This window comes from Pan troglodytes, chromosome 18, assembly GCF_028858775.2.
Source record: "Pan troglodytes isolate AG18354 chromosome 18, NHGRI_mPanTro3-v2.0_pri, whole genome shotgun sequence".
Classification (NCBI taxonomy): domain Eukaryota; kingdom Metazoa; phylum Chordata; class Mammalia; order Primates; family Hominidae; genus Pan; species Pan troglodytes.
In genome coordinates, this window is record NC_072416.2 from 65,914,264 (window position 1) to 65,933,823 (window position 19,560).

The 19,560-nt window shown below is 55.7% G+C and overlaps 2 protein-coding genes across 9 annotated transcripts; both read left to right on the top strand.

The window, feature by feature from the left end:
• The first annotated feature begins 1,536 nt into the window (after nt 1-1,536).
• On the top strand, nt 1,537-13,056 carry EDC4 (enhancer of mRNA decapping 4). 4 transcript variants are annotated; one of them, XM_063797263.1, is made up of 30 exons: nt 1,598-1,896; nt 4,293-4,392; nt 4,500-4,656; nt 5,043-5,154; nt 5,429-5,528; nt 5,773-5,962; nt 6,065-6,212; nt 6,297-6,401; nt 6,722-6,831; nt 6,916-6,999; nt 7,092-7,187; nt 7,293-7,395; nt 7,513-7,693; nt 7,793-7,865; nt 7,968-8,059; nt 8,143-8,330; nt 8,406-8,527; nt 8,619-8,772; nt 9,113-9,546; nt 9,632-9,736; nt 9,821-9,973; nt 10,053-10,089; nt 10,224-10,401; nt 10,510-10,665; nt 10,768-10,883; nt 10,985-11,150; nt 11,235-11,421; nt 11,514-11,733; nt 12,124-12,287; nt 12,512-13,056. In XM_063797263.1, exons 3-30 carry the CDS (start codon nt 4,622-4,624, stop codon nt 12,702-12,704), a joined length of 4,002 nt encoding a protein of 1,333 aa, XP_063653333.1. In that variant the 5' UTR covers nt 1,598-1,896; nt 4,293-4,392; nt 4,500-4,621; the 3' UTR covers nt 12,705-13,056. The 4 variants fall into 4 exon arrangements, with proteins under 4 accessions (XP_003315200.3, XP_009429344.3, XP_063653333.1 ...); XM_003315152.6 differs by lacking the exon at nt 4,293-4,392 and having other exon boundaries at nt 1,537-1,896; XM_063797262.1 differs by having other exon boundaries at nt 10,224-10,665.
• An 18-nt stretch (nt 13,057-13,074) lies between these two features.
• NRN1L (neuritin 1 like) lies at nt 13,075-17,400 on the top strand. 5 transcript variants are annotated; one of them, XM_009431071.5, is made up of 4 exons: nt 13,333-13,539; nt 14,279-14,411; nt 14,531-14,910; nt 17,227-17,400. In XM_009431071.5, the coding sequence occupies exons 1-3, from the start codon at nt 13,461-13,463 to the stop codon at nt 14,814-14,816; spliced, it is 498 nt and encodes a 165-aa protein (XP_009429346.2). In that variant the 5' UTR covers nt 13,333-13,460; the 3' UTR covers nt 14,817-14,910; nt 17,227-17,400. The 5 variants fall into 5 exon arrangements, with proteins under 5 accessions (XP_063653350.1, XP_063653349.1, XP_009429346.2 ...); XM_009431072.5 differs by having other exon boundaries at nt 14,300-14,411; nt 17,227-17,312; XM_063797280.1 differs by lacking the exon at nt 17,227-17,400 and having other exon boundaries at nt 13,075-13,539; nt 14,300-14,411; nt 14,531-14,923.
• The last annotated feature ends 2,160 nt before the right edge of the window (nt 17,401-19,560 follow it).

The following is a 19,560-nucleotide window of genomic DNA, read 5'->3' on the forward strand; positions in this document are numbered from 1 at the left end:
CACTCCCAGCTAACCTCTCAGAAGCCGTGTAGGGCAGTTCTCTCCCACTCCGCAGGGCGACTGGTCTTTGGAAAGCAGGCAGGAAGAGCTCAGGTCTGGCCTGAAGCTTCTCTCACTGAAGCCTGTGCAGTCAGTTCTGATGCCTCCTGTGACTTCTGCTCTGGGTAGGTTCAGGGCCCTAGTAGCAGGAGAGATGATCCTGAATCCTGTTGAAGCTGGAGAGGCCTTGGCAAAATGGCTCATCACGTTCAGGCCCTCCGGGCTGAGTTGTCAGCAGTATCAAGGGAGGGGCCTGCTCTATCCCCAGAAGGATCAGGATCATATCCAGGATGCCCCACATACACCAAGCCAGGCAGAGGGCAGCTCAGCTCCTGTCCCATCTGCTTTGGATATCTTTACCCAAAGGCAGGTAACCCGAAGAGCCAGCCTCCACTGCCCACAGAGCCAGGCCCAGTTGTGTTGGAGTATAGGTCAGGAGCTGTGGAAGGAGGCAGTCTGTGAGGGACTCGCTTTAGGAGTCCTCACCCCTCAGACTGCTGCAGGACATTGCCAGGCCTCTCTCCACTTCCTTCCTCAGCATACAGACTTCATGCTATCTTCAAATTCCAGGGAGTCTTAGCTATTAGGGCAGTTTCTGCTTCTCCATTTTGGGGACAAAGGCCTTGCCCAGTACAAATCTAGCCCCTCGTCCCACAGACTTCTGGATGGTATAAACCTAGTGGCAATGTAGCAACCATAGGCTAGAACCAAACCCAAGATTTGGGTCAGTGCCCTGTTAAGGGTTTTAGGATTGGTAAGGACACCACAGCTAAATCTGACATGTAAAAGGATACCCTTCCCCTGTCCCACTACGGGTGGAGGCTAAGGACCTCCTCAGATCCCACAGATTGCCTGGTGACATTGGGCACAGGGCTGGATGGTGTGCTGTTTGAGAGGACAGCATGCTCAGGAGATTTCAGTGGGAATGATCTCTAGGCTGATGTGTATTTGGGGAAGTGGGGGTGGGGAAGAGGTAGGTGCCTGCTGCCTCAAACCACCTTGTGTAAAATCTGCAATACGGCTTCTTCCATGTACCTGTGCCTGAACTGTCTGCAATAAAGAAGAATTTGTAAACTGTGGTTTCTTTCTTCCAACCTGAGGGTGCCAGGTGGGACAAGGGGATGCTGGGGGACAGTAGGGAACAATGACTGATCATTGTAGTGGGATCATCTCCCCTGCTCTTGCAATTCCTGAGTTTTATGACCTCGAGGGTAGCCTCAGGCCTTGAGTTATTCCGACCCATTCCCAAAGGGAACCTGAGGCACCTGCCAATTCAGCATATTCTGGGGGTCTGAGGGACCTTAGCATGGGCGGCTAAGTTTACCCCGTCCTAGGACCATCGGAGTCCATGCTCTGGGAGTGGGCAGGGACCTGGCGCCTTCTGAGTCGAGTAGGGCTTTGGGTGGCCCAGTGCGTGGACGCTTACTTCAGCCCCGTGGGACTTCCCTGACCTCGCGGGCACAGGGGCGGGGCCGCCGAGGGGGACTGGCTGCGGGAGAGGTTTAGGCTTCCGCCCCCAGCCCGGAACCTTTCTTCTCCGGCCCTGGCAGGTTCCGGGAGCCTCGGCTCGTGGGTGCCGGAAGTGGAGGCGGTTGGTGGGGTTGGCGGGGCTCAGCGACGCTGCGCGGGTGGCGGTTTGCGAACTGCGGGTGGACTGTGTAGTGACCGGCGTCCCGCTGTCTCGCCCCGTGGCGGGTGAACGAGGGTGCGTGGTGCGCGGTGCGCGGCGGCGGCGGAACGAACGCGGTGCGGGCGGGGCGCCCGCCGCTGGGCCCATGGCCTACTGCGCGAGCATCGACATCGAGGACGCCACGCAGCACCTGCGGGACATCCTCAAGCTGGACCGGCCCGCGGGCGGTGAGCGGGGGTTGCGGGGGTGGGCCCCAGGCGAGCTGACAAAAGGGCGGCGCGCGTCTGAACCGCCATTGGGGCCCACAGCTCCCTTAGGACTAGCTCTGGATCCTCCCGGCGGGTAAGGGTGGACGGGGATTGACTGTGCCCCTCGAAGGGCGCAGACCCCTGGGTGTGACCCCTCCCTATCTTGTCCTCAGGCTGTTCTGCCTTGTCCTTCAGCGTCTCGGTTGAAGGTGAGGCGCCTTCTCTGAATCCGCTGGGGCCCTCTGGTTTCCTGGCCCCGAGGTCTCTAGTGTTCCTGGGACTGGCCTAGCTCCTCTTCCCTTTCGCCATGGTTCAGAGGCCTGGTCTGGGCTCCGTATATGGAATTCTGGGCCCAGGCTTAAGCGCGATGCTGAAGAGCTGCCGGTCCCCCTCCATAACTTGCCCTTCTCTCTGGAATAAAGACTCCAGGCCTCCCGTTCTGAAACTGATTTCCAGGAGGAAGGTGTCCAGTCTCAATTCCGTGTTCTTTCTGGGATGAAGGCAAATCACAGACCGCACCACCCTGACTGAATTGTGCTACAAATATCTGCAAGCCCTAATTGGTTCCCATTCATTCATATTTCGCTTTGGCTCTTAATGGTACCTCAGAACTAGTCTTGCCCCCAAAGATTCCCCAAGACACAGCTAACAGGGTTGTAATATACTGTTGTCATTGAAAGAAAGGAGTGTCTCGATACTGTGATGGGCATGGGAAGGGTGGAGGCTGGTGAGTGCAGAGTGCAGGTCTGAGAGGGGAGACTGGGCTAGGTCTTGTAATGTGAACAGGGGCTTGGGTGTCAGGAAAGGCACCCAAGGCACCTATGGAGAAGCCACCTATTAGGAAGAGGAAATAGCACGTGTGCAGGCACCAGTTTACTGACAGGTTTAGGGATCTCTGAAGTGGCCGGTGATGATGGTGTGGGCGTACAGTGGAGAATTGTGTTTCCTCAGATCTTGTTCTTACACCTGCTGGGAGGCCCAGACTGGCTGCTTCTGGAAGCAGGCACTGATGCTCACTAGGGGTGGATTCAACTAACCCCTACTTTCAGAAAATCCATCTGCTGCCTGAGACCACTCGGCCCTTTGTCCCAGGCCTGGAGTGTGTGCCCTCTTTACTCATGAGTTGGGCGTGGACCTCTCCTGCTGCTCAGCTGCTTTGTAGACTAGACTCCGCAGAGATTTGGTAGAGCCTGGCATGGCCAACCATGTACAGCCTGGGCCTGCTTTTTGGTTGTCCTCATGGTACCCTTCATGGAAGGGAGAGTTGTCAGCTTGTCCCTGAGCAGCTAAAGCGGCTCTGATCCGAATGAAGTGGCCTGGAGGCTTTCCTTATAACTACTTTGTTTATTGATTGGCACTTGATTCCCTTGTTTGCCAAGCAGCTCTTTCTTGTCTCCTGTTACTGGACGACCAGGTCAGAACTCAGACTATTGAGGACTGGGCGCGGTGGCTGACACCTGTAATCCCAGCACTTTGGGAGACCGAGGTGGGTGGATTGCTTGAGGCCAGGAGTTCGAGACCAGCCTGGCCAACATGGTTTCTTAACATGGTGAAACCTTATCTCTACTAAAAATATAAAAATTAGGTGAGCTGTAATCCCAGCTACTTGGGAGGCTGATGCAGGAGAATCCCTTGAACCCAGGGGGTAGAGGTTGCCGTGAGCCGAGATCGCGCCAAAATAATTCAAAGACTGTTGTGACTGGAAACTTGCTGTGTTCTGAATGTGAAGCCCTAGGCTCCGTGCCACCTGGGGATTTTGGAAATGGTGTCTGAGCCTATGAGAGTGTTTGAAACCCAGCCAGTTGCAAAGAACTGAAATGCTGTCTTTCCTTACTCCACACGCTGCCCCATAGTTTCTCTCCTTTTGGTCCAGCTCCTTTATGTCCCTGCCTTCTGTGTTTACTTGCCCAAGATAGCTTCTTCTGAGCCATTTCTGTGTGGGGCAGCCCCTTCCACATCTTACCAGTGCCCTTCCATGCCTTAGGAGCCCATCTTCTCTCCAAACTCTGACACTACATTGGTCTAGGCCTTGATCTCTCTCACCCAGATTCTCAACCATTCTGCATGCTATCTTAGAGTAATCTTCCCACTGGCCAGAACTGACCACATCACCTTCCCTTTTGAAACTCTTTATGGTTCTCATGGCCCACAGGGAGAGTCTAAGTGCCACGGCATCATACCTGATGCCTCTGTAGCTTTGTTTTCATTCCATCCTTCCTGTGTTTGTGTGTTCTGGTCACAATAACTGCTGTATAAAGTCTTTACTGACCCCTCCTATGCCCTCACTCAGAGTCCACAGAGTTCTTCTGTAGTGACCCAGACCTGAGTATTCACTGCCCTCAAAGGGTCCTTGATGGCTTGTACCCCTCCCCCAGGTAGAAGAGCCTCATGCTCATCCTTGGTCCTGCCTACATCAGTGTTTATGGAACGAGAGATGAACACAGGGCCCTCCTCCTCATGGACATGCTTTGCTCAGTTGAGTGTTCCTAGAGCACCTCATAGTTCTTGAAGGAAACTCTGAAAGGGGAGAGGCTTGTGGGCAGATCGAGCAACCTTATCAGAATGACCCTCTTTGTCCCCAGGCCCCAGTGCAGAGAGCCCACGGCCATCCAGTGCCTACAATGGGGACCTCAATGGACTTCTGGTCCCAGACCCGCTCTGCTCAGGTGATGGTACCTCAGCAAACAAGACTGGTCTTCGGACCATGCCACCCATTAACCTGCAAGAGAAGCAGGTCATGTGAGTACCTAGGAGACGACAATAGTGGTGATGGTGTATTTGGGGTGTCTGCTAGCTGAAGGCATGAGATGGGGAGTGAGCAGGGCCAGCAGCCTCTGCTGCTTCCTGTCTAGATGACCTGGGGTGGAGCTTGAGCTTGCACTAGGATGAGAGGCAAGGACAAGCTCAAGGGTTTGGCCTGGATACCTGGTTTAGAATGAAAGTAGGCTCATTCCCAAGGAAGGAGATGAGCAAGCGGAGCTGTGGGTCTGGGGCCAGTGGACCAGGCGAAGCTGACATTGGACTAGATACCTTCACCAGTCTGGCTATGTCCTCGCTTCCTCCCAACCCTGCCCACTGAGCCTTTGGGTGAACAAGAGACAAAGTTTTTGCACTCTTCTCCACAGCTGTCTCTCAGGAGATGATAGCTCCACCTGCATTGGGATTTTGGCCAAAGAGGTGGAGATTGTGGCTAGCAGTGACTCTAGCATTTCAAGCAAGGCCCGGGGAAGCAACAAGGTAGGTACTGGGATGCTGTGGCATATATAATGTATGGGGGGCACACCCAGCCTTTCCAGTCTCCCTCATGCTGCCAGTTCCTATGGGGACCACCTTGACACTTTCCCAGTTTCAGGAAGCCAGGGCTGGGTGCCAAGCCTCTGTGGGAGTCTGGCTCCAGGAGGTAACAGTGGGTAGCTGGACTTGCATCTGTGTCCTCTCCCATCCCCAGGGATGTTGGGGGCCACCTAGGCTCTGGGGAAGTTCCATGACTTTTCTCACCCTGGGTTCTCAGGTAAAAATTCAGCCTGTCGCCAAGTATGACTGGGAACAGAAGTACTACTATGGCAACCTGATTGCTGTGTCTAACTCCTTCTTGGCCTATGCCATTCGGGGTGAGTAAAGACAGTGAGGAGGAAGGAATGTTCTGCTGGACGTCCCACAGAGCCAGTTCCAACATCAGGCCACTCAGGCCTTAGGGGTACAATGGAAGGTTTGTCCATGCTGCCTCTTGGGGAGCTGGGTGGGAAAACCAAGCTTGAGACTCTGGTGGTGGCAGGGAGACAGGTGGGGCAGCGCTTCTGTGCTACTGCCTGAGCCTGGATACGTATTCATGGTCCACTGCTCTCCTGATTCCAGCTGCCAACAATGGCTCTGCCATGGTGCGGGTGATCAGCGTCAGCACTTCGGAGCGGACCTTGCTCAAGGGCTTCACAGGCAGTGTGGCTGATCTGGCTTTCGCGCACCTCAACTCTCCACAGCTGGCCTGCCTGGATGAGGCAGGCAACCTGTTCGTGTGGCGCTTGGCTCTGGTTAATGGCAAAATTCAGTATCCATTCCTTCCTGTGGGTGGTGGGACTGAAGAAGGGTGGGCGGAGCTGGGGTGTCACGCCTCTTCATTCACCTATCTAGCCCTTAACACCCTGCTCAGAGAAGAGATCTTGGTCCATATTCGGCAGCCAGAGGGCACGCCACTGAACCACTTTCGCAGGATCATCTGGTGCCCCTTCATCCCTGAGGAGAGCGAAGACTGCTGCGAGGAGAGCAGCCCGACAGTGGCCCTGCTGCATGAAGACCGGGTGAGGGAGCTGACATGGCGAAGAGGCGCCAGAGAAGCCATAGTGTGGGGTTGGGCTGCACACTCACCTCCCTGTGCCTTCCAGGCTGAGGTGTGGGACCTGGACATGCTCCGCTCCAGCCACAGTACCTGGCCTGTGGATGTCAGCCAGATCAAGCAGGGCTTCATTGTGGTAAAAGGTCATAGCACGGTAAGCCTGTGACTGCCTGCCTCCCCTGCCCTCCCCACTTCCTCATATCCATCTTCTGTTCCCTATATCCACAGCTGCCCGGGCAGCTTTACTAGCATTCTGCCCGTGGGGACTCTGAGCTCAAAGTGGCCCTCACCTGTGCAGCTTTCTCCTTATCTAGCAGCACCCTGCAGGTCTGGCCTTCTCTAGGAACCCTGTTCATTTAGTCAGTCACACAAGCATGCCAGTCCCACCGTGAGTCAGCCCAGCTCACTGCCATCCTCACTTGGGAGGGGCTTGTTCTCACCTCTAGTGAGCAAAGCTTTTTGGGTTCTTTCTAGTGCCTCAGTGAAGGAGCCCTCTCTCCTGATGGGACTGTGCTGGCTACTGCGAGCCACGATGGCTATGTCAAGTTCTGGCAGATCTACATTGAGGGGCAAGATGAGCCAAGGTAAGGCAGGGCCTCAGGGACCAGGATCCTCCCGAGGTAGCCCACCCGACCACTCACTCAGGCCCCTCATCTGCCTACCTGCAGGTGTCTGCACGAGTGGAAACCTCATGATGGGCGGCCCCTCTCCTGCCTCCTGTTCTGTGACAACCATAAGAAACAAGATCCTGAGTGAGTGAGTGGGCAGCCTAGTGGGTGGTGGGCTGGACCATGGCTCCCAGCAGGGGCCCCAGCCAGTCACTCACTGCCTTGTTGCCTTGCAGTGTCCCTTTCTGGAGGTTCCTTATTACTGGTGCTGACCAGAACCGAGAGTTAAAGATGTGGTGTACAGTATCCTGGACTTGCCTGCAGACTATTCGGTAAGCAGTGGCTGGAAGGCTGGGGGACTGGGCAGGGGCGGCAGGGTTGGGAATGTGGCTTCCTTCAGTTCTCAGGCTGATTCACTCTGCTTTGTGGCTCTCTAGCTTCTCCCCAGATATCTTCAGTTCAGTGAGTGTGCCCCCTAGCCTCAAGGTTTGCTTGGACCTCTCAGCAGAATACCTGATTCTCAGCGATGTGCAACGGAAGGTAGGCTGCCATGGGGTACCCTGGGCAGAGTTGGGATTATAGAGGAAGGCCGGGGGGCAGGTGGCGCATCACAGCCCTTAGCCTCTGAGCTCAGCTAGGAACGTTCTGCCTGTGCAGGTCCTCTATGTGATGGAGCTGCTGCAAAACCAGGAGGAGGGCCACGCCTGCTTCAGCTCCATCTCGGAGTTCCTGCTCACCCACCCTGTGCTGAGCTTTGGTATCCAGGTTGTGAGTCGCTGCCGGCTACGGCACACTGAGGTGCTGCCTGCCGAAGAGGAAAATGACAGCCTGGGTGCTGGTGAGCTGCCTCAGGGTCAGAGCTATGTGTCCATATATCTAGGGGGTTGTGGAGGCACAGAGAGGGCCAGGGGCTTCATCATCCACACTGTCCTTTCAGATGGTATCCATGGAGCCGGTGCCATGGAGTCTGCGGCTGGTGTGCTCATCAAGCTCTTTTGTGTGCATACTAAGTGAGTGAGTGGGGAGGCCCGCCAGTGTCCTGTCTGTGTCTGTCTCCACTCTACTGACCCTTGCCCTTGGAGCACTTTATTCTCCCCCTTCTTTTCCTGCAGGGCACTGCAAGATGTGCAGATCCGCTTCCAGCCACAGCTGAACCCTGATGTGGTGGCCCCACTGCCCACCCACACTGCCCATGAGGACTTTAGTGAGTAGGGCGTGAGAGGGAGGTAGGGTAAGTTGGACTGACCAGGGTCTGAGATCTAACTCAAGTGGCAACTTGCCCTGCAGCATTTGGAGAGTCTCGGCCCGAACTGGGCTCTGAGGGCCTGGGGTCAGCCGCTCACGGCTCCCAGCCTGACCTCCGACGAATTGTGGAGCTGCCTGCACCCGCCGACTTCCTCAGTCTGAGCAGTGAGACCAAGCCCAAGTTGATGACACCTGACGCCTTCATGACACCTAGCGCCTCCTTGCAGCAGGTACTCTCCCAGGGTAGGGGGACCTGGGAATGCCTCAGCCACAGGCCACAGGTCTTATTTCCTGCATCTCCCCAGATCACTGCCTCTCCCAGCAGCAGCAGCAGCGGTAGCAGCAGCAGCAGCAGCAGTAGCAGCAGCTCCCTTACAGCTGTGTCTGCCATGAGCAGCACCTCAGCTGTGGACCCCTCCTTGACCAGGTGAGGCAAGGGTCAGAGATGGAGGATGGCAGGGGCTGGTACCAGATGATGCCAAGCTCTGGCTGCTGACACCTCAGCCTTCCCCCACCAGGCCACCTGAGGAGCTGACCTTGAGCCCCAAGCTGCAGCTGGATGGCAGCCTGACAATGAGCAGCAGTGGCAGCCTTCAGGCAAGCCCGCGTGGCCTCCTGCCTGGCCTGCTCCCAGCCCCAGCTGACAAACTGACTCCCAAGGGGCCGGGCCAGGTGTGTGACTGGGTGTGTGTGTGAAGTGTGGGGAGCAGGTGGGCGGCAGCAGGGAAGGTGGGTGGTGGGCTCCTCCCAGCCCCCTGCTGCTGATCCTGCTCTACCCGACATGGTCCATGTTTCCCTGAGGTCATTTCACCCTCCTGTGTTTCCTGGTGGGTGTCTCCTCAGCCTCCCTGTCCCCACCTCCTCTTCTTGGTTGTGGCCTCGTTTTTGACCTGTATCCCCACTTCCCTGCTGCCCTGTCTCTCATTACTACTAATACCAATGCCTCGTCTCTGTGCCCCCCATCTCTGCCTCACTTCCTGTCACTTAAGCCCCCATCTTTGGCCCACCTCAGGTGCCTACTGCCGCCTCTGCACTGTCCCTGGAGCTGCAGGAAGTGGAGCCCCTGGGGCTACCCCAAGCCTCCCCTAGCCGCACTCGTTCCCCTGATGTCATCTCCTCAGCTTCCACTGCCCTGTCCCAGGACATCCCTGAGATTGCATCTGAGGCCCTGTCCCGTGGTTTTGGCTCCTCTGCACCAGAGGGCCTTGAGCCAGACAGTATGGCTTCAGCCGCCTCAGCACTGCACCTGCTGTCCCCACGGCCCCGGCCAGGGCCCGAGCTCGGCCCCCAGCTTGGGCTTGATGGAGGCCCTGGGGATGGAGATCGGCATAATACCCCCTCCCTCCTGGAGGCAGCCTTGACCCAGGAGGCCTCGACTCCTGACAGTCAGGTTTGGCCCACAGCACCTGACATTACTCGTGAGACCTGCAGCACCCTGGCAGAAAGGTGAGGAGCTTGGGAGGGGAAAAGTGTGCTAGCAGGAGGGGCTTCAGATAGATTCAGCCACGGCTAAGTTGGCCTGTCCTCCCAGCCCCAGGAATGGCCTTCAAGAAAAGCACAAGAGCCTGGCCTTCCACCGACCACCATACCACCTGCTGCAGCAACGTGACAGCCAGGATGCCAGTGCTGAGCAAAGGTGGGAGCCACTCTACACCATTGCCCTCATGGGGGGATGGGCAGCAAGTGGGCAGGGGCTTACTCCTCCTTCCCCTTCCCACAGTGACCATGATGATGAGGTGGCCAGCCTTGCCTCTGCTTCAGGAGGCTTTGGCACCAAAGTTCCTGCTCCACGGCTGCCTGCCAAGGACTGGAAGACCAAGGGATCCCCTCGAACCTCACCCAAGCTCAAGAGGAAAAGCAAGAAGGATGATGGGTAGGGAGAAATCCTAGGGAGGGAGGGGGTGGTCTCCAGGCTGCCTGACATAGCCTGAGGTGCTTCTCGCCTATGGCAGGGATGCAGCCATGGGATCCCGGCTCACAGAGCACCAGGTAAGTGAATGAGCCCACTTTGTACTTGTGGAACTTCACCCTGGTGGGGTGGAGAAGGGCTCTGGGCCATTCCCTGGTCTGGTGTGTGGGAATAGGTGGGGCAGGCATCGTGTGACTGTCAGTGCTACTGACAGGTGGCAGAGCCCCCTGAGGACTGGCCAGCACTAATTTGGCAACAGCAGAGAGAGCTGGCAGAGCTGCGGCACAGCCAGGAAGAGCTGCTGCAGCGTCTGTGTACCCAACTCGAAGGCCTGCAGAGCACAGTCACAGGCCACGTAGAACGTGCCCTTGAGACCCGGCACGAGCAGGAACGTATCCTTGAGACTGGTAGCACAACATGGCTTAGGGACGGGGGCAGCATTCTTGGCCTGGGAAGGAGTACACGACCTGCTCCAGGCCCGTTCCTTAGCTATGGCACAGAGCGGCGGCTGGAGCGAGCACTGGCTGAGGGGCAGCAGCGGGGAGGGCAGCTGCAGGAGCAGCTGACACAACAGTTGTCCCAAGCACTGTCTTCAGCTGTAGCTGGGCGGCTAGAGCGCAGCATACGGGATGAGATCAAGAAGACAGTCCCTCCATGTGAGTTTTGCATGCAGACTCCCTTTGGGTGGTTCAGGTGGGAGTGGGGTACCTGTCAAGCTTCTTCTCATGGCTCCACCTCACCCTCTTCCCCTCTCCCAGGTGTCTCAAGGAGTCTGGAGCCTATGGCAGGCCAACTGAGCAACTCAGTGGCTACCAAGCTCACAGCTGTGGAGGGCAGCATGAAAGAGAACATCTCCAAGCTGCTCAAGTCCAAGGTGCTATAGGGCCCAAGATGTGGGTGGAGGTGGTAGTTCCTGGGCCTAGTCAGGCCAGGCTGGGCTCAGGCTTTCAACTTGGCCCCTCCCTCTAACCCCAGAACTTGACTGATGCCATCGCCCGAGCAGCTGCAGACACATTACAAGGGCCGATGCAGGCTGCCTACCGGGAAGCCTTCCAGAGTGTGGTGCTGCCGGCCTTTGAGAAGAGCTGCCAGGCCATGTTCCAGCAAATCAATGATAGCTTCCGGCTGGGGACACAGGAATGTGAGTGGGGTCATATGGCCCAAGGTGGGAGGGGTTATCCTCTTTCCTACTGTTCCTCTTATAGTCCCTGTGGTCACCCCTCAGACTTGCAGCAGCTAGAAAGCCACATGAAGAGCCGGAAGGCACGGGAACAGGAGGCCAGGGAGCCTCTGCTAGCCCAGCTGCGGGGCCTGGTCAGCACACTGCAGAGTGCTACTGAGCAGATGGCAGCCACCGTGGCCGGCAGTGTTCGTGCTGAGGTGCAGCACCAGCTGCATGTGGCTGTGGGCAGGTGTGTGGGCAGAGTACTGGGCAAGGTGGTGGGCTTGAGAAAGGCCAGACTAGGCTCCCTGTCCACTTCACCTCACTCACTTCCCTTTGCAGCCTGCAGGAGTCCATTTTAGCACAGGTACAGCGCATCGTTAAGGGTGAGGTGAGTGTGGCGCTCAAGGAGCAGCAGGCCGCCGTCACCTCCAGCATCATGCAGGCCATGCGCTCAGCTGCTGGCACACCTGTCCCCTCTGCCCACCTTGACTGCCAGGCCCAGCAAGCCCATATCCTGCAGCTGCTGCAGCAGGGCCACCTCAATCAGGCCTTCCAGCAGGTACGATAGGCATTAGGCCCTGCTAAGGGTCACGTGTCTCTTGACAAGGCCCACATACCATACATTCTACTCCATCCACCACCTTTGCACCTTCTGGCCCCAGCAGACTGTTCTTGGTTCCCTTTGGCCTGTAGGCCATTGTCCCTGCTGCTTCCTCTTCCTGGACCCCTTTCTTCCCACCTAGCCCACCTTGCTTTACAACTACCCTTCTCAGGAACCCATTTCCCAATCCCCTAGGGTAACTACACAGCCCTACGGGCTCTCTCTGAGTCCCTCTGGAGCTCTCACTAGCCCACCCTGTGGTCATCCTCCCCCAGGCCACACAGTTCAGACAAGCAGACATTCCATCCTGATATTTGCTATAAACACTGCCGCTTTTTTCTCCTCCAGGCGCTGACAGCTGCTGACCTGAACCTGGTGCTGTATGTGTGTGAAACTGTGGACCCAGCCCAGGTTTTTGGGCAGCCACCCTGCCCGCTCTCCCAGCCTGTGCTCCTTTCCCTCATCCAGCAGCTGGCATCTGACCTTGGCACTCGAACTGACCTCAAGCTCAGGTAAGTGGGGACAGCCAGGGATGGGGAGATGAGCTGGGGAGTGGGGCAGTGGGAGGGAGCAGTTTGAAGCTGACGCCCACTTCTGCCTGAATCCTCTCCCTAATTTTCCCCACCAGTCCTTTCTGCCTTCACCCAGAGGGTTCCCTCTGGGCCTCGGTGCCACCAGGGGGCGCTCCCGTCTGCTGGCACCCACCTGTAGCCTGTCCTTTCCCCCCCATCCCCAGCTACCTGGAAGAGGCCGTGATGCACCTGGACCACAGTGACCCCATCACTCGGGACCACATGGGCTCTGTTATGGCCCAGGTGCGCCAAAAGCTTTTTCAGTTCCTGCAGGCTGAGCCACACAACTCACTTGGCAAAGCAGCTCGGCGTCTCAGCCTCATGCTGCATGGCCTCGTGACCCCCAGCCTCCCTTAGCTGCTAAGCCTGCCTTGCCCAGGGGTGGGATGGCACTGAAGGCCAGCAGACAGGCCTAGGCTGAGGCAGGGTCACGGCTGGCCTTTACCTGCTCAGGCCCCCATCTCTGGGGTGTTTGGGGGTCAGGGAGCAGGGAGCACTGGCCGTGGTCTACAGGGTGTGGTAGTCAGAAGGTTTAGGCTGGGCCCAGGGCAGGTATTGCGCCTGCTTAGGTTCTGCCATGCCTGGAGCATGACCCTGAGATCGTGACACCACTTGAGTGGAATTTTCCATGTTCCTTTTTACCTCTAATTTGGATCTTTTTGTTTTTGAAAAACATTGAGAAATTCAATTAAATCCTTTTGGAATAAAATGGAGTATGTGTGTGCTTTTGGTTTGTCTTTGGTGTGACTCTCATAACTGCCGTCTGTTCGTTCTCTGCCCATCTCTTCCCCGTGGAGCTCTGTCGAGGCCAACCCAGCCAAGGGGCCGGGTTACCCACTCATCTGCTCCAACTGCCTTCCCAGATCTCCCTTCTCCCTCCTTCTATGGGGTGAGGGTCCAGGGGCCTGCCCAGCACCAGCCTGTGCTCCTGCGAATTTCTGCTCTCTGAGGTCTTCTCGCTCCTTTTCCCATCTGGGTGTTGGAGGCGGAGCCGCCGGCTGGGTTCGGAGCCCCACCCCCAGCTCCCATCCAATCACCGTCCCTGCCTCCGGGGGCTGGGCGGACGGGCTGCACTCCAAGCAGCTAGCTCCCGCACTAGGCTCTCAGCCAGGGATGATGCGCTGCTGCCGCTGCCGCTGCTGCTGCCGGCAACCACCCCATGCCCTGAGGCCGTTGCTGTTGCTGCCCCTCGGTGAGTGCGGGCGTCCGGGGCCCGGGCCACACCCCCTTCTCGCCCAGCCAGGCCAGGCTGGGCATAGGGTGTGTGGGAACGCTGGGTGCCAGGGTGGAGAAGAGTTGTAAGGGCTCCAAGAAGGTGTGCTGGTGACTTCAGGACAGAAAGTGAGAGGCACAAACAGCCCCAGTTATGGGAGAAGGACTCCAAAATTTGCATCCCCTCTTATGATAAAGGGAGACATGCCAATGGCAGGACTTATAGACCAGTCGTAGGATCCCTAAGTCCTCTCTGAGGGTCTGGCCTGGATCCCAATACCTCTGCATCCTGCCTTGTCTCTCCAAAAATATTTATCTTTAGAGAGAGTTCGGAGGGCCAAGCAAAGCTTGTCTAAACCGCAGAGAGATGCACCTGTTCCTGGTCCGGGGCCTCTGGACCTCCCTCCCCTCCACCCTGTCCTGACTCCTTTACATGGACCCTTGTCACCCCACCTGCGGCCCCAGAAGCTCAAAGGAAGAGCTGACCTGGGGGACACAACACCCCCTTCCCCTGTACAAATCCCAGTCTGGGTCCTACCTTGAAGGGGGCCTGGGTAGGTAATCCCCAGACTTGCCCTTTAGTTCCCTGGGGCACCCTTTTTCCGCTGAGTCACATCCCCAGAGTGCTCCCAGGTAAACAAGCCCCTGGGGGCTGGGGGATGGGCCTGGCTCATCCTATCTACCATTCCTTCCCCACCCCACCCCCGCCCCACTTCTAGTCCTTTTACCTCCCCTGGCAGCAGCTGCAGCGGGCCCAAACCGATGTGACACCATATACCAGGGCTTCGCCGAGTGTCTCATCCGCTTGGGGGACAGCATGGGCCGCGGAGGCGAGCTGGAGACCATCTGCAGGTACCGGCGGGTGTGAGGCAGTGGCCCAACCTGTGCCACCATTGGGGACTGAACCTTTTATTTCCCAAGCTAAAGTCTCCTTGCCTCACCTAATCCCCCTAATCCCACTCCCTTAACAGGTCTTGGAATGACTTCCATGCCTGTGCCTCTCAGGTCCTGTCGGGCTGTCCGGAGGAGGCAGCTGCAGTGTGGGAATCACTACAGCAAGAAGCTCGCCAGGCCCCCCATCCGAATAACTTGCACACTCTGTGCGGTGCCCCGGTGCATGTTCGGGAGCGCGGCACAGGCTCCGAAACCAACCAGGAGACGCTGCGGGCTACAGCGCCTGCACTCCCCGTGGCCCCTGCGCCCCCACTGCTGGCGGCTGCTCTGGCTCTGGCCTACCTCCTGAGGCCTCTGGCCTAGCTTGTTGGGTCGGGTAGCAGCGCCCGTACCTCCAGCCCTGCTCTGGCGGTGGTTGTCCAGGCTCTGCAGAGCGCAGCAGGGCTTTTCATTAAAGGTATTTATATTTGTAGTAAGCTCCTTCCTTTCTCCTGGCCGTGGCCTTGCTTGCGGCTGGGGCCAGGGACTCCTAGAAACTGATTCTTTGCTTGGATGGAATGGGCGGGGCTGAGGGCCACCACAGGGGCCCTCAATCTTCCTCCTTACAAACACTCATTTCCCAGTGGCAGCGCAAAGCTTTCCATTTCATGCAGGTCCCAAGAGCTCCTCCAGTGGAGACTGGAGATCTGCCAGAATGCACAGTCTTCCTCTACCTTCCTGTGCGGGCTGAGATCGGGAGGGTGGGGTCTCAGCCCTGCACTCCTAGCACTGCCTACCCCTTCTATCCTGGCCCCTGGGGGCCAGGTGAGCTGGTGAAGTGCCCTTGATCTCAGCCCCACCCCCTCCCCAGCCTCTGGGCTCCTGACCATTTCACCTCCTCCTCTCTCTGCCTGTCACCTCAGCCTTCAAGGCATAGCACAGACTATGTGCTCAGTCCCTTCCTCTGTTTTTCTGGTCTGAGGGAGGCCTGTTCTAGAAGGTGGGGAGCCTTTGTTGAAGTCCACATTCAAGCCCCTGATGTGACCTGAAGTGGCAAAAACTGGAGTCACCATAAGGGTTCCTCTGGCCTCTGCTCTCCACAAGCTTGTTCTTTGAGAAGAGGTAGGCAGTGTGTAGTCAAAACAATTGCAGAAGGCTTTCTGGAAGCCGTGGAACAAAAGCATGTGGTGTGCGAGGAGCCCCTCTTCATACCGGTGGAAAGGAAGAGCAAAATCAGCTAGGCAGGAGGAATCTGAGGAAGGAGAAAGCCTTCTGGGGGTAGGACCCTCTTCTGATCAGCCTTCTCCCACCACCACCAGGATCCTATTCCAAGCCATTACCCCACGGTTTACAGAGGCACTGCCATAGTCTCCTCATTGACTTCTATTATCACTCCCTCCACTTTATTCTTTACTTTCTTTTTTTTTTTTTCTTGTCACCCAGGCTGGAATGCAGTGGCACAATCTCAGCTCACTGCAACCTCCGCCTCCCGGGTTCAAGCAATTCTCCTGCCTCAGCCTCCCTAGTAGCTGGGATTACAGGTGCCCGCCACCATGCCCGACTAATTTTATATTTTTAGTAGAGATGGGTTTTGCCATGTTGGCCAGGCTGGTCTCGAACTCCTAACCTCAGGTGATCCGACCCCCGTGGCCTTCCAAAGTGCTGGGATTGCAGGTGTGAGCCACCATGTTTGGCCTTATTCTTTACTTTCTTTCTTTTTTTTTTTGAGACAGAGTCTCCCTCAGTCGCCCAGGCTAGAGTGCAATGGCGCGATCTCTGCTCACTGCAAGTTCCGCCTCCCGGGTTCACACCATTCCCCTGCCTCAGCCTTCCGAGTAGCTTGGACTACAGGCGCCCGCCACCACGCCTGGCTAATTTTTTTTGTATTTTTAGTAGACGGGGTTTCACCGTGTTAGCAAGGATGGTCTCGATCTCCTGACCTCGTGATCCACCCGCCTCGGCCTCCCAAAGTGTTGGGATTACAGGCGTGAGCCACCGCACCCAGCCTATTCTTTACTTTCTAAATTGAAAAACTCAGCCAGGCATAGTGGCTCAATCTTGCAGTATCACCTCCTCTAGGAACTATTCCCTAACCCTGACTACAAGCTGAATCAGAAGGCTCCTCTAGGTCCACACAGCTCCTGGATTCCCTTCTGCCTCAGTACTGATAGCACTAGCTTGTTATTGTCTAGGTACAGGTCAGAATTCCCCACTGTGGATTCCCCAAGGGCAGGAAGTCCTTTTTGTCAGAATCCTCGTTGTGTCTCTAGCATCCAACCTAGGGCTGGATATAAAGGGTGCACTTGTGGGAGGGTGTGGAATGAAACATAGAACTCTTAAGTCCAGCATGGGTAGTGCTACAGTAAGCAAGAGCTTGGACTGAGAATGACCCCACTGTGGAGGTGTGTCATCTTGGGGTGGCACCTTTACTCTGGGCATACTGCTGGGAAGGATGGTGCTGGGGCTGTATACCCCAGAAGTCTTCCAGAGCTGGTCTTGGATGGCTAGGAGCAGGGGCCTGGCTGTTCTGGCCAGCCATCAGGGAGATTACCATCCTCCTGCTGTGACCTACTTTTCCCCTGGTTTTTGCTCTCTAAGTCCCTACTTTTCCATGGAATAGAGCGGGGCTTGGGGAGGGGGGAAAGAATCTGCTCTCTGGCTAGGGGCTTAAGGGCTTTGTGTGTTTTATCCTAGAGCTGGAGGAGAGGGGTGGGCTGATAGCCAAGCTGGCTGGGCCCTGGGCACAGCTGCCCAGGCCAGAGCATCATGGTGATGGTGTTTCTCACATTTGCAGCACCGTGGACAAGGAGTACCTTATTGTTCTGAGAGAGCCTGGGGGATGGATGTCCTGAGCCCAGTCCCCTCTGCATTAATATATCTCTTCACCTAAGGACCTCCCTCCTGCTCTTCTCCAGAGCCCAGAACAGCACATAGTAAGGGTTCAATAAATATTTGTTAATTAATGCGCTGAATGTCTGTAAAACAGGAGTGTTGTGTAGATTTCTGAGTGCCATCAACCCTGGAATTCATATTACTTTTAACCCTCACAACAACTCTGTAAGGTCAGGATTATGACCGCCCCTTATATTTTATTTTATTTTTTGAGACAAGGTCTCATTCTGTCACTCAGGCTGGAGTGCAGTAACTCAGTCCTGGCTCACTGCAGCCTTGACCTCCTGGGCTCAAGCGATTCTCTAGCCTCAGCCTCTTGTGTAGCTAGGACTATAGGTCTGTGCTACTAAACCCAGCTAATTTTATATTTTTGCAGAGACAGGGTCTCATTATGTCACCCAGGGTGGTCTCGAACTCTTGACCTTAAATGATCCTCCTCCCTCAGCCACCCAAAGTGTTGAGATTACAAGCACAGAGCTATCCTCATTATATAGCTAAGAAAAATGAGGCTTATGGGCCGGGCATGGTGGCTCATGCCTGTAACCCCTGCACTTTGGGAGGCCGAGGCGGGTGGATCACCTAAGGTCGAGAGTTCGAGACCAGCCTGACCAACATGGAGAAACCCTGTCTCTACTAAAAATACAAAAAATTAGAATTAGCCGGGTGTGGTGGTGCATGCCTGTAATCTCAGCTACTCAGGAGGCTGAGGCAGGAGAATTGCTTGAACCCAGAAGGCAGAGGTTGCAGTGAGCTGAGATCATGCCATTGCACTCTAGCCTGGGCAACAAGAGTGAAACTCCATCTCAAAAAAAAAAAAAAAAAAAGAAAAGAAAAGAAAAATGAGGCTTATGGCCCAGCGCAGTGGTCCATGCCTGTAATCCCAGCACCTTGGAAGGCTGAGGTGGGAGGATAACTTAAGGCCCTGTCTAAATAAATAGGCCAGGCATGGTGGCTCAGGCCTATAATCCCAGTGCTTTGGGAGGTCAAGGCTGGCGGATCACCTGAGGTTGAGAGTTCGAGACCAGCCTGACCGACATGAAGAAACCCTGTCTCTACTAAAAATACAAAATTAGGCCGGGAACAATAGCTCATGCCTGTAATCCCAGCACTTTGGGAGGCTGAGGCAGGAGAATTGCTTGAACCCAGGAGGCGGAGGTTGCACTCCAGCCTGGAAAACAAGAGCGAAACTCCGTCTCAAAATACATAAATAAATAAGCAAGTCAGGCATGGTGGTGCATGCCTGTAGACTCAGCTATTTGGGAGGCCGAGGTGTAGCGGGATTTTAAGGAATCAGAGAGACCAGTGGGGTTCAGGAGGATATTTATTAATTATTTAGGTGCATCGGCCCAGTCAGATTAACATCCAAAGGACTGAGCCCTGAACAAAGAGTTAAGTTACCTTTTAAGCATTTTGTGGGGCGGGGGGAGATCTGTGCAGGGGGAAGCATATTACAGAAGCAAGAAACAAAGACAGTTATTAAATTAATTGAGACATGCATTACATCATTTCTTTTTTTTCTTTTCTTTTTTTTTTTTTTTGAGACAGAGTTTCACTCTTGTTGCCCAGGCTGGAGTGCAATGGCGTGATCTCAGCTCACTGCAACCTCTGCCTCCCGGGTCCCGGTTCAAGCAGTTCTCCTGCCTCAGCCTCCTGGGTAGCTGGGATTACAGGCACGCGCCACCACACCCAGCTAATTTTTGTATTTTTAGTAGAGACGGGGTTTCACCATGTTGGCCAGGCTGGTCTCGAACTCCTGACCTCATGATCCGCCCGCCTCGGCCTCCCAAAGTGCTGGGATTACAGGCGTGAGCCACTGCGCCCGGCCGCATTACATCATTTCTTACTTTTCAAGGAGAAGCATGTTTTATGACTTGAGTTTATCTGTCTAGTGACCTTGTAACTGCACAGCTAGTGAAACAGGGTCTTCACAATGCCTGGGAAAGGAGGAGAGATAAGGCTTCCTAGCCACAGAAAAACAGGCAGTTAATTTTTAAAGGACTCCAGCTCTTTCTCTTTCTCAGGGGGAATTGGGTTTTCTTACATACAACTGAGTTTCTACTTAAACATTCTTTAATTTCTTTTAATTCCTGTTCCAGAGGCAGGAGGATCCCTTGAGCCTAGGAGTTCGAGGTTACAGTGAGCTTTGATTGCTGCCATGCACTCCAGCCTGGATGACAGAGCAAGACCCTGTCTCTATTAAAAAATTTAAAAAGGCCAGGTGCAGTGGCTCACGCCT

What these genes read in the sequence shown, in the direction of transcription:
- EDC4 (XM_009431069.4), top strand. Translation starts at nt 1,815, where the DNA reads ATGGCCTACTGCGCGAGCATCGACATCGAGGACGCCACGCAGCACCTG. An exon ending in CTGCAAGAGAAGCAGGTCAT is followed by an intron (nt 4,657 to 5,042) that starts GTGAGTACCTAG and finishes TCTTCTCCACAG; the next exon opens with CTGTCTCTCAGGAGATGATA. An exon ending in AAATGACAGCCTGGGTGCTG is followed by an intron (nt 7,694 to 7,792) that starts GTGAGCTGCCTC and finishes CTGTCCTTTCAG; the next exon opens with ATGGTATCCATGGAGCCGGT.
- NRN1L (XM_063797279.1), top strand. Translation starts at nt 13,461, where the DNA reads ATGATGCGCTGCTGCCGCTGCCGCTGCTGCTGCCGGCAACCACCCCAT. An exon ending in GTTGCTGTTGCTGCCCCTCG is followed by an intron (nt 13,540 to 14,278) that starts GTGAGTGCGGGC and finishes CCCCACTTCTAG; the next exon opens with TCCTTTTACCTCCCCTGGCA. An exon ending in GAGCTGGAGACCATCTGCAG is followed by an intron (nt 14,412 to 14,530) that starts GTACCGGCGGGT and finishes CTCCCTTAACAG; the next exon opens with GTCTTGGAATGACTTCCATG.